At 44.1% G+C, this 13,306-nt stretch overlaps 1 protein-coding gene across 1 annotated transcript in view; it reads left to right on the top strand.

Moving 5' to 3' along the window:
• The window catches only part of RPGRIP1L (RPGRIP1 like), a 161,938-nt gene that overhangs the window by 18,774 nt on the left and 129,858 nt on the right, over positions 1–13,306 (top strand). The window contains exon 6 of the mRNA XM_069738570.1: positions 9,945–10,088. Coding sequence (XP_069594671.1) covers positions 9,945–10,088 — 144 coding nt within the window. The remainder of the gene's footprint in view (positions 1–9,944; positions 10,089–13,306) is intronic.

Genomic DNA, 13,306 nt, shown 5'->3' with positions numbered 1-13,306 from the left:
TCTCTTATACGAGGTCCTACGCTTGACCTACCTCACCGAGAATAAACGTCTCCATCTGAATGGGTACATGTGAAACCTCTTCTTGGACTCAAATTCTCTCTTTCTGTGGAGGGGTATTGGACCTACTATAATTAAAACACCTGTGGCTAGGAGGCGGGGAGTGCACGATCAGAAGGCTAAAGAATACATTTCAAAAACCTGACCTGCACATCCAAACATAGACTGAGTGTGAACAGGTGCTGAACCCAGAGTCGCCAACTCGTATATAGTTAAGTAAAAAGGGCAGCACACTGCATGCTCAGGAGAAATTGCATAACAAATTTTGTGGTCCATTTTCTCCCATTACACTTTTGAAAAAAAGTTTGGGTCTAAAGTCAATTTTTTGTGAATAATTTTAAATGTTCATTTTTTCCTTCCACATTGCTTCAGTTCTTGTGAAGCAAATGAAGGGTTAATAAACTTCTTGAATGTGGTTTTGGGCACCTTGATGGGTGCAGTTTTTAGAATGGTGTCCCTTTTGGGTACTTTCTGTCATATAAACCCCACTCAAAATCACTTCAAATGTGAGGTGGTCCCTAAAAAAATGGTTTTGTAAATTTTGTTGGAAAAATTAGAAATCGCCGGTCAGCTTTTAATCCTTATAACTTCTTAAAAATATAACATTTACATTGTGCTGATGTAAGGCAGACATGTGGGAATTGTTACTTATTAAGTATTTTGTGTGACATATCTCTGTGATTTAACGGCATAGCAATTAAAAGTTTGAAATTTGCAAAATTGTTAATGTTTTTGCCAAATTTCTGTTTTTCAATAAATGAACGCAAGTCATACCAAACAAATTTTAGCACTAACAAAGTGCAATATGTCACGAAAAAATCAATCTCAGAATCGGTGGGATATGTTGAAGCATTCCAGAGTCATAACCACATAAAGTGACAGTGATCAGAATTGAAAAAATTGACGTGGTCATTAAGTACAAAATTGGCTCCGTCACTTAGTTTCCACCGTCTGATTCCTTGCACTGGTTTATTTGTTTTCACAGACATTCATTTTACAGTTCAACTTCCAATAACCATAACCAGTGTTTTCTGGATCTCTTTATATCTATATATTTTAGCCAGCTTTATCATAAGAAGGATTAGGAAGATGAGAGTAACTCGATATTTTTCTTAAATATATGCAGTTAGCTCCAGGCCTCCTTCTTATGACACCATTTGTCAGTATGGTTTCTTTTGTAATCTAGGACTATGCAGACAATTTGTAGCTACGGAATGCTCCATACACTGGTAAGGGGTTATCCACTACTAGACAACTCCTGCCTAATCGGTTCAGGTCCACATAGAAAATAGAAACAGTGGATACTCGCCTCTCGCAGCAGAGCCATTGCAGCTATGTTGGCATTGCTGATCACGTCATAGGACGTGATAATGTTGTGTCACGTGACTGCTGCATCCAATCATCAACCGCCGATCAGCTGCAGCCTTTACTATTTTGTCTGCCGGGAGCTGATCGGCTGTAGCTTTTACTATTTCATCTGCCAGTAGCTGATCGACTATAGCCTTTACTATTTCATCTGCCCTGAGCTGATCCGCTGCAGCCTTTACTATTTCATCTGCCCTGAGCTGATCCGCTGCAGCCTTTACTATTTCATCTGCCTGTAGCTGATCGACTATAGACTTTACTATTTCATCTGCCCTGAGCTGAACAGCTGCAGCCTTTACTATTTCATCTGCCTGTAGCTGATTGGCTATAGCCTTTACTATTTCATCTGCCCTGAGCTGATCGGCTGCAGCCTTTACTATTTCATCTGCCTGGAGCTGATCGACTATAGACTTTACTATTTCATCTGCCCTCAGCTGATTGACTATAGACTTTACTATTTCGTCTGATTGGAGCTGATCGGCTGCAGCCTTTACTATTTCATCTGCCTGGAGCTGATCGACTATAGACTTTACTATTTCATCTGCCCTGAGCTGATCGGCTATAGTCTTTACTATTTCATCTGCCCTGAGCTCATCGCCTATAGCCTTTACTATTTCATCTGCCCTGAGCTGATCGACTATAGACTTTACTATTTCATCTGACTGGAACTGATCGGCTGCAGCCTTTACTATTCCATCTGCCTGGAGCTGATCGGCTATAGCCGTTACTATTCCATCTGCCCCGATCTGATCTGCTATAGCCTTTACTATTTCATCTGCCCTGAGCTGATCGGCTGCAGCCTTTAGTATTTCATCTGCCCTGAGCTGATCGAATATAGCCTTTACTATTTCATCTGCCCTGAGCTGAATGACTATAGCCTTTACTATTTCATCTGCCCTCAGCTGATCGGCTATAGCCTTTACTATTTCATCTGCTTGGAGCTGATCGACTATAGCCTTTACTATTTCATCTGCCCTGAGCTGATCGACTATAGACTTTACTATTTCATCTGCCCTGAGCTGATCAGCTATAGTCTTTACTATTTCATCTGCCCTGAGCTGATCGCCTATAGCCTTTACTATTTCATCTGCCCTAAGCTGATCAACTATAGACTTTACTATTTCATCTGACTGGAGCTGATCGGCTACAGCCTTTACTATTTCATCTGCCTGGAGCAGATCGGCTATAGTCTTTACTATTTCATCTGCCCTGAGCTGATCGGCTATAGCCTTTACTATGTCATCTGCCTGGAGCTGATCGACTATAGCCTTTACTATTTCATCTGCCCTGAGCTGATCGGCTATAGTCTTTACTATTTCATCTGCCCTAAGCTGATCAACTATAGACTTTACTATTTCATCTGCCTGGAACTGTTCAGCTGCAGCCTTTACTATTTCATCTGCCCTGAGCTGCTCGGCTATAGCCTCTACTATTTCATCTGCCCTGAGCTGATCGGCTATAGCCTTTACTATTTCATCTGCCTTGAGCTGATCGGCTATAGCCTTTACTATGTCATCTGCCTGGAGCTGATCGGCTATAGCCTTTACTATTTCATCTGCCCTGAGCTGATCGGCTATAGTCTTTACTATTTCATCTGCCCTAAGCTGATCGGCTATAGACTTTACTATTTCATCTGTCCTGGAGCTGATCGACTATAGACTTTACTATTTCATCTGCCCTGAGCTGATCGGCTGCAGCCTTCACTATTTCCTCTCCCTGGTGCTGATCGGCTGCAGCCTTCACTATTTCATCTCCCTGGAGCTGATCGGCTATAGCCTTTACTATTTCATCTGCCCTTAGCTGATCAACTATAGCCTTTACTATTTCATCTCCCTGGAGCTGATCGGCTATAGACTTTACTATTTAATCTACCCTGAGCTGATCGGCTATAGTCTTTACTATTTCATCTGCCCTGAGCTGATCGCCTATAGCCTTTACTATTTCATCTGCCCTCAGCTGATCGACTATAGACTTTACTATTTCATCTGACTGGAGCTGATCGGCTGCAGCCTTTACTATTTCATCTGCCTGGAGCACATCGGCTATAGCCTTTACTATTTCATCTGCCTTGAGCTGATCGGCTATAGCCTTTACTATGTCATCTGCCTGGAGCTGATCGGCTATAGCCTTTACTATTTCATCTGCCCTGAGCTGATCGGCTATAGTCTTTACTATTTCATCTGCCCTAAGCTGATCGGCTATAGACTTTACTATTTCATCTGTCCTGGAGCTGATCGACTATAGACTTTACTATTTCATCTGCCCTGAGCTGATCGGCTGCAGCCTTCACTATTTCCTCTCCCTGGTGCTGATCGGCTGCAGCCTTCACTATTTCATCTCCCTGGAGCTGATCGGCTATAGCCTTTACTATTTCATCTGCCCTTAGCTGATCAACTATAGCCTTTACTATTTCATCTCCCTGGAGCTGATCGGCTATAGACTTTACTATTTAATCTACCCTGAGCTGATCGGCTATAGTCTTTACTATTTCATCTGCCCTGAGCTGATCGCCTATAGCCTTTACTATTTCATCTGCCCTCAGCTGATCGACTATAGACTTTACTATTTCATCTGACTGGAGCTGATCGGCTGCAGCCTTTACTATTTCATCTGCCTGGAGCACATCGGCTATAGCCTTTACTATTTCATTTGCCCTGAGCTGATCGGCTATAGCCGTTACTATTCCATCTGCCTGGAGCTGATCGGCTATAGCCTTTACTGTTTCATCTGCCCTGAGTTGATCGACTATAGCCTTTACTATTTCATCTGCCTGGAGCTGTTCATCTGCAGCCTTTACTATTTCATCTGCCCTGAGCTGATCGTTTATAGCCGTTACTATTTCATCTACCTGGAGCTGATCGGCTATAGCCTTTACTATTTCATCTGCCCTGAGCTGATCGGCTATAGCCTTTACTATTTCATTTGCCCTGAGCTGATCGGCTATAGTCTTTACTATTTCATCTGCCCTAAGCTGATCAACTATAGACTTTACTATTTCATCTGTCCTGGAGCTGATCGACTATAGACTTTACTATTTCATCTGCCCTGAGCTGATCGGCTGCAGCCTTCACTATTTCATCTCCCTGGAGCTCATCGACAGCAGCCTTTACTATTTCATCTGCCCTGAGCTGATCGGCTATAGCCGTTACTAGTTCATCTGCCTGGAGCTGATCGACTATAGCCTTTACTATTTCATCTGCCCTGAGCTGATCGGCTATAGCCTTTACTAGTTCATCTGCCTGGAGCTGATCGACTATAGCCTTTACTATTTCATCTGCCCTGAGCTGATCGGCTACAGTCTTCACTATTTCATCTGCCCTGAGCTGATCGACTATAGATTTTACTATTTCATCTGCTCCGAGCTGATCGGCTATAGCCTTTACTATTTCATCTGCCCCGATCTGATCGGCTATAGCCTTTACTATTTCATCTGCCCTGAGCTGTTCGGCTGCAGCCTTTAGTATTTCATCTGCCCTGAGCTGATCAAATATAGCCTTTACTATTTCATCTGCCCTGAGCTGATCGACTATAGCCTTTACTATTTCATCTGCCTGGAGCTGATCGGCTATAGCCTTTACTATTTGATCTGCCCTGAGCTGATCGACTATAGCCTTTACTGTTTCATCTGCCCTGAGCTGATCGGCTTTAGACTTCACTATTTCATCTGCCCTGAGCTGATCGGCTACAGTCTTTACTATTTCATCTGCCCTGAGCTGATCGACTATAGCCTTTACTATTTCATCTGCCCTGAGCTGATCGACTATAGCCTTTACTATTTCATCTGCCCTGAGCTGATCGACTATAGCCTTTACTATTTCATCTGCCTGGAGCTGATCGGCTATAACCTTTACTATTTCATCTGCCCTGAGCTGATCGACTATAGCCTTTACTATTTCATCTGCCCTAAGCTGATCGACTATAGACTTTACTATTTCATCTGTCCTGGAGCTGATCGACTATAGACTTTACTATTTCATCTGCCCTGAGCTGATCGGCTGCAGCCTTCACTATTTCCTCTCCCTGGTGCTGATCGGCTGCAGCCTTCACTATTTCATCTCCCTGGAGCTGATCGGCTATAGCCTTTACTATTTCATCTGCCCTTAGCTGATCAACTATAGCCTTTACTATTTCATCTCCCTGGAGCTGATCGGCTATAGACTTTACTATTTAATCTACCCTGAGCTGATCGGCTATAGTCTTTACTATTTCATCTGCCCTGAGCTGATCGCCTATAGCCTTTACTATTTCATCTGCCCTGAGCTGATCGACTATAGACTTTACTATTTCATCTGACTGGAGCTGATCGGCTGCAGCCTTTACTATTTCATCTGCCTGGAGCACATCGGCTATAGCCTTTACTATTTCATTTGCCCTGAGCTGATCGGCTATAGCCGTTACTATTCCATCTGCCGGGTGCTGATCGGCTATAGCCTTTACTATTTCATCTGCCCTGAGCTGATCGGCTATAGCCTTTACTATTTCATCTGCCCTGAGCTGATCGGCTATAGCCTTTGCTAGGGTTGAGCAACTTTTGTTTTTTAGGGTCGTATCGGGTTTAACGAAACCAGACTTTCTCAAAAGTCGGGTCGAGTGAAATCGGCCGATCCTATTAAAAAGTCGGGGTCGGCCGAAACACGAAACCCAATGCAGTGCAATGGGATACTAATGGTTCCCAGGGTCTGAAGGAGAGGAAACTCTCCTTCAGGCCCTGGGATCCATATTTACAGTGGGGCAAAAAAGTATTTAGTCAGTCAGCAATAGTGCAAGTTCCACCACTTAAAAAGATGAGAGGCGTCTGTAATTTACATCATAGGTAGACCTCAACTATGGGAGACAAACTGAGAAAAAAAATCCAGAAAATCAGATTGTCTGTTTTTTTAACATTTTATTTGCATATTATGGTGGAAAATAAGTATTTGGTCAGAAACAAACAATCAAGATTTCTGGCTCTCACAGACCTGTAACTTCTTCTTTAAGAGTCTCCTCTTTCCTCCACTCATTACCTGTAGTAATGGCACCTGTTTAAACTTGTTATCAGTATAAAAAGACACCTGTGCACACCCTCAAACAGTCTGACTCCAAACTCCACTATGGTGAAGACCAAAGAGCTGTCAAAGGACACCAGAAACAAAATTGTAGCCCTGCACCAGGCTGGGAAGACTGAATCTGCAATAGCCAACCAGCTTGGAGTGAAGAAATCAACAGTGGGAGCAATAATTAGAAAATGGAAGACATACAAGACCACTGATAATCTCCCTCGATCTGGGGCTCCACGCAAAATCCCACCCCGTGGGGTCAGAATGATCACAAGAACGGTGAGCAAAAATCCCAGAACCACGCGGGGGGACCTAGTGAATGAACTGCAGAGAGCTGGGACCAATGTAACAAGGCCTACCATAAGTAACACACTACGCCACCATGGACTCAGATCCTGCAGTGCCAGACGTGTCCCACTGCTTAAGCCAGTACATGTCCGGGCCCGTCTGAAGTTTGCTAGAGAGCATTTGGATGATCCAGAGGAGTTTTGGGAGAATGTCCTATGGTCTGATGAAACCAAACTGGAACTGTTTGGTAGAAACACAACTTGTGTTTGGAGGAAAAAGAATACTGAGTTGCATCCATCAAACACCATACCTACTGTAAAGCATGGTGGTGGAAACATCATGCTTTGGGGCTGTTTCTCTGCAAAGGGGCCAGGACGACTGATCCGGGTACATGAAAGAATGAATGGGGCCATGTACCGTGAGATTTTGAGTGCATACCTCCTTCCATCAGCAAGGACATTGAAGATGAAACGTGGCTGGATCTTTCAACATGACAATGATCCAAAGCACACCGCCAGGGCAACGAAGGAGTGGCTTCGTAAGAAGCATTTCAAGGTCCTGAAGTGGCCTAGCCAGTCTCCAGATCTCAACCCTATAGAAAACCTTTGGAGGGAGTTGAAAGTCCGTGTTGCCAAGCGAAAAGCCAAAAACATCACTGCTCTAGAGGAGATCTGCATATAGGAATGGGCCAACATACCAACAACAGTGTGTGGCAACCTTGTGAAGACTTACAGAAAACGTTTGACCTCTGTCATTGCCAACAAAGGATATATTACAAAGTATTGAGATGAAATTTTGTTTCTGACCAAATACTTATTTTCCACCATAATATGCAAATAAAATGTTAAAAAAAGACTATGTGATTTTCTGGAATTTTTTTTCTCAGTTTGTCTCCCATAGTTGAGGTCTACCTATGATGTAAATTACAGACTCCTCTCATCTTTTTAAGTGGTGGAACTTGCACTATTGCTGACTGACTAAATACTTTTTTGCCCCACTGTATGTATAAAATAAAGAATAAAAATAAAAAATAGGGATATACTCACCCTCGGACGCGCCCTGGTACTAACCGGCAGCCTTCCTTCCTAAGAATGAGCGCGTGAAGGACCTTCGATGACGTCGCAGCTTGTGATTGGTCGCGTGACCACTCATGTGACCGCTCACGCGACCAATCACAAGCCGCGACGTCATCGAAGGTCCTTCACGCGCTCATTCTTAGGAATGGAAGTTGCCGGTTACAGCGGTTAGTACCAGGGCGCGTCCGAGGGTGAGTATATCCCTATTTTTTATTTTTATTCTTTATTTTACACATAAATATGGATTCCGATACCGCAAATATCGGCCGATATCCGATACTTGCGGTATCTGAATGAAACGCGACTTTTGCGCGAAGATCGCCGACCTCATGGCCGACCCCACACAGGGATCGGGTCGGGTTTCCTGAAACCCGAACTTGCCAAAGGTCGGCGACTTCTGAAAATGGCCGACCCGTTTCGCTCAACCCTAGCCTTTACTATTTCATCTGCCCTGTGCTGATCGGCTATAGCCTTTACTATTTCATCTGCCCTGAGCTGATCGACTATAGACTTTACTATTTCATCTGCATGGAGCTGATCGGCTATAGCCTTTACTATTTCATCTGCCCTGAGGAGATCGGCTATAGCCTTTACTATTTCATCTGCCCTGAGCTGATCGACTATAGACTTTACTATTTCATCTTCCCTGAGCTGATCGGCTGCAGCCTTTACTATTTCATCTGCCCTGAGCTGATCGATTATAGCCTTTACTATTTTATCTGCCTGGAGCTGATCAGCTATAGCCTTTACTATTTCATCTGCTCTGAGCTGATCAGCTATAGCCTTTACTATTTCATCTGCCCTGAGCTGATCAGCTATAGCCTTTACTATTTCATCTGCCTGGAGCTGATTGACTATAGACTTTACTATTTCATCTGCCCTGAGCTGATCAGCTATAGACTTTACTATTTCATCTGCCCTGAGCTGATCAGCTATAGCCTTTACTATTTCATCTGCCCTGAGGTGATCGACTATAGACTTTACTATTTCATCTGCCCCGAGCTGATCGGCTATAGCCTTTACTATTTCATCTGCCCTGAGCTGATCGGCTACAGCCTTTACTATTTCATCTGCCTGGAGCTGATTGACTTTAGACTTTACTATTTCATCTGCCCTGAGCTGATCGGCTGCAGCCTTTACTATTTCTTCTGCCCTGAGCTGATCGACTATAGCCTTTACTATTTTATCTGCCTGGAGCTGATCGGCTGCAGCCTTTACTATTCCATCTGCCTGGAGCTGATTGACTGTAGACTTTACTATTTCATCTGCCCTGAGCTGATCAGCTATAGCCTTTACTATTTCATCTGCCCTGAGCTGATCAGCTATAGCCTTTACTATTTCATCTGCCTGGAGCTGATCCGCTATAGCCTTTACTATTTCATCTGCCCTGAGCTGATCAGCTATAGCCTTTACTATTTCATCTGCCCTGAGCTGATCAGCTATAGCCTTTACTATTTCATCTGCCCTGAGCTGATCGCCTATAGCCTTTACTATTTCATCTGCCCTGAGCTGATCGGCTGCAGCCTTTACTATTTCATCTGCCTGGAGCTGATCCGCTATAGCCTTTACTATTTCATCTGCCCCGAGCTGATCGGCTATAGCCTTTACTATTTCATCTGCCCTGAGCTGATCGGCTGCAGCCTTTACTATTTCATCTGCCTGGAGCTGATCGACTATAGCCTTTACGCTACCCGCTGTTGGCTACAATGGAAGCCTATGGACGCAGGATCCGTCGCTGACCGTCACACACTGGAATCCAGCGACGGATCCAGTTTTTCCCTGCTGAGCATGCCCAGAAGGATTTTAAAGTCCGGGAAAAATCTCTCTCCTGGAATTTCTGTACGACGGAACCGTCATTACACTGGATCCGTCGCACACGTTTTTACCTATTTTCATGACGTTCGTCGATACGTCGTTTTGCTGCACCACGTCGGACCCCAGAAAACGGAAGTGTGAAAGTAGCGTAACACAATCCCTTTTAACTGTAAAGCATCTCTCCTAAATTTACACCTCGAGGTTAGCATTATCTACGCTGCTTATATATTGCAGATTCCTACTTTTTTTCTTATTATTTTATATTCATGATATGTTAAATGCCGAAGTTTGAACCTGTCTATTACAGGGAGAATATGGTGGAGTCACAGCGGAGCCGGATAGATGAGCTGGAGCGCGCGACAGAGACTCTCAGGGATGAACTGCACAGGAAAGAGCAAGAATATGAAGAAACCTTCCTGCAACTCAGAGAGCAGCAAGTGGGTGATCAGAGGTGGGGAACAGTTTTATTTATTTATCTATATAATCGTCTAAGGGGTACTTCTGTCTGTCTGTCTGTCTGTAACGGAAATCCTGCATCGCTGATTGGCCGCGACCAATCAGCGACAGGCTTAGTCCAGCCGCAAATTGGCCCCTCCCTACTCTCCTCCAGTCAGTGCCTCCTCCCTACTTCCCTCCAGTCAGCGCCAGTGTGTCGCCCCATCCCGGACCAACTTTTTACTATTGATGCTGCCTATGCAGCATCAATAGTAAAAATATATAATGTTAAAAATAATTAAAAAGTAAAAAATTGTGCTTTTCTCACCTTCCGCCGTCCACCGATGCACGTGATGCTGTCGCCAGCTTCCGTTCCCAGTGATGCATTGCGAAATTACCCAGATGACTTAGCGGTCTCGCGAGACTGCTAAGTCATTTGGGTAATTTCGCAATGCATCACTGAGAACGGAAGCTGGCAGCAGCATCGTGCTCATCGGGACAGCTTCGGTGGATGCCGGAGGGTGAATATATAACTATTTTTTATTTTAATTTTTTTTTAACAGGGATATGGTGCCCACACTGCTATATACTACATAGGCTGTGCTATATACTGCCTGACTGCTATATACTACGTGGGCTGTTATATACTACGTGGGCTGTGTTATATACTGCGTGACCTGTGTTATATACTGCGTGGGCTGTGCTATATATTGTGTGGGCTGTGCTATATACTGCCTGGCTCCTATATACTACGTGGGCGGTGTTATATACTGCGTGGGCTGTGTTATATACTACGTGGCCTGTTTTATATACTGCGTGGGCTGTGCTATATATTACGTGGGCTGTGTTATATATTACGTGGCTGCTATATACTACGTGCCTGTGCTATATACCGTACTATGTGGATTTCTGTTACGTGGGCTGCACTATAGACTGTGGCTGCTGTATACTACGTGGCTGTACTATATACTATGTGGCTGTGCTATATACTATGTGGCTGTGCTATATACTACGTGGCTGTGCTATATACTATGTGGCTGTCTGTGTTATATACTACATGACTGTGTTATATACTACGTGGCTGTGTTATATACTATGTGGCTGTGCTATGTACTATGCGGCTGTTCTATATACTACTATACTTATTCTAGAATAGCCGATGCGTTAGAATCGGGCCACCATCTACTATATAATTGTCTAAGGGTCATTTCCGTCTTTCTGTCTGTCCCGGATATTCATTGGTCGCGGCCTCTGTCTGTCATGGAATCCAAGTTGCTGATTGGTTGTGGCAAAATGCCCACGACCATTGCCACAACCAATCAGCGACGGCCACAGTCCGGCAGCAATATGGCCGCTCTTTCCTCCCTGCAGTCAGTGCCCGCTCCATACTCCCCTCCAGTCATCTAGTCAGCCCTCACACAGGGTTAATGCCAGCGTTACCGGAGCACGGTGTAATGCACTCCGGTTACGCAGCTATTAACCCTGTGTGACCAACTTTTTACTATTGATACTGCGTTTGCAATCACCGCAGCTAGGCACGGGAGCGCCGCTACCTCCTTCCTTTATCCAGATTCAAAGTTGTCCCAACATTGCCCAAATATGCCTGGGCACTACGCAAACATAGCATCACCGGGATCCTTATCCCTATTCTCTCTATACACTCTAAACTCTCTGAACAAGCGAGTATGATGAAAACTCTGGTGGAGCCGAAACGTCTCTTATCACTTTTTTGAAATATTCTGTTCGCTCCCTGAACACATTGAATAAAATTGTTAATAATTTGGCATCATATTCCCTGTGAGAGTGCGGTGAAATTTATACTTGGTTATCTACAAGACCATTTGGTCCGTTACACCTGCACCCCAATTCTTCGACAGAGTGCACGCTATATCTATTACTACTGTCATGGAAATCCAAGTCGCTGATTGGTCGTGGCAAAACGCCCACGATCATTGCCACGACCAATCAGCGACGGCAATAGTCTGGCAGCGAAATGGCCGCTGCTTTACTGCCCTGCAGTCAGCGCTGAGCGCTCACACAGGGTTAATGCTAGAGTTAACGGACCACGGTGTAACGCATTTCGTTACGCAGCTATTAACCCTGTGTGACCAACTTTTTACTATTGATGCTGCAAATGCAGCATCAATAGTAAACAGATCTAATGTTACAAATAATAATAATAAAAAAAGGTTATTCTCACCCTCCGACATGGCGCGCTGTCCTCGGCAGTGCAAGCGGCAGGTTCTGGTGCTAAGGATGCTATGCGAGAAGGACCTGCCATGACGTCACGGTCATGTGACCGCGACGTCATCACAGGTCCTGCGCTCATACCAACCCTGGGACCGGAAGCTGCCGCGTGCACCGCACACAGGCGCCAGGACTTCAAGGGGCTTTCGGAAGGTGAGTATATGTTTGTTTTTTATTTTAAGTCTTTTTTAACCACGCATATAGTGCCGACATTGCTATATACTACGTGGGCTGTGTTACATACTGCGTGGGCTCTGTTATGCTGTGCAATACACTATGTGACTGTGTTATATACTACGTGCCTGTGCAATATACTACGTGGCTCTACAATATACTACGTGGCTATGTTATATACTACGTGGCTCTGCTATATACTACGTGGCTGACCAATATACTACATACCTGTGCAATACACTACGTGGCTATGTTATATACTATGTGGCTGTGTTATATACTACGTAGCTCTGCTGTATACTACGTAGCTATGTTATATACTACGTCACTGTGCAATATAGTACGTAGCCTGTGCTGTATACTACCTACATATTCTAGAATACCCGATACTTTAGAATCGGGCCACCATCTAGTTCCCAATATGTAGCAGGTGTAATAGTAATATTATCAAATACCTCCTATTATAAATGTAGTATAGTTCTTCTGAACTATGGCTACTGCAATGCCCTACACATTGGGTAAGTGATATAGCAAATCAGAAGAACTATACTACATTTCTAATAGGAGATATTTGCTAATATTACTATTATTACACCTACTACATATTGGGATAGGATCTTGGATATGGGAATACACCTTTTAAGGAGGTTTTCTCACTATAATAAGTAGGTCAGGACGCCCGCAACCCTTAAAATGAAGGCTAGCTAACCTGGACTAGTAACTGAGCTCTTAATGTGGATCTGTCACAATGCAAACCACATAGAATATTAACATAAAACAACGCTTAGCCCTGGTGAGGCTGGTGTCCTTACT

The sequence above is a fragment of the Ranitomeya imitator genome, chromosome 9 (assembly GCF_032444005.1).
Source record: "Ranitomeya imitator isolate aRanImi1 chromosome 9, aRanImi1.pri, whole genome shotgun sequence".
Classification (NCBI taxonomy): domain Eukaryota; kingdom Metazoa; phylum Chordata; class Amphibia; order Anura; family Dendrobatidae; genus Ranitomeya; species Ranitomeya imitator.
Note: the sequence above shows the minus strand (reverse complement) of the source record. Positions and strands in the feature narration are given on the sequence as shown.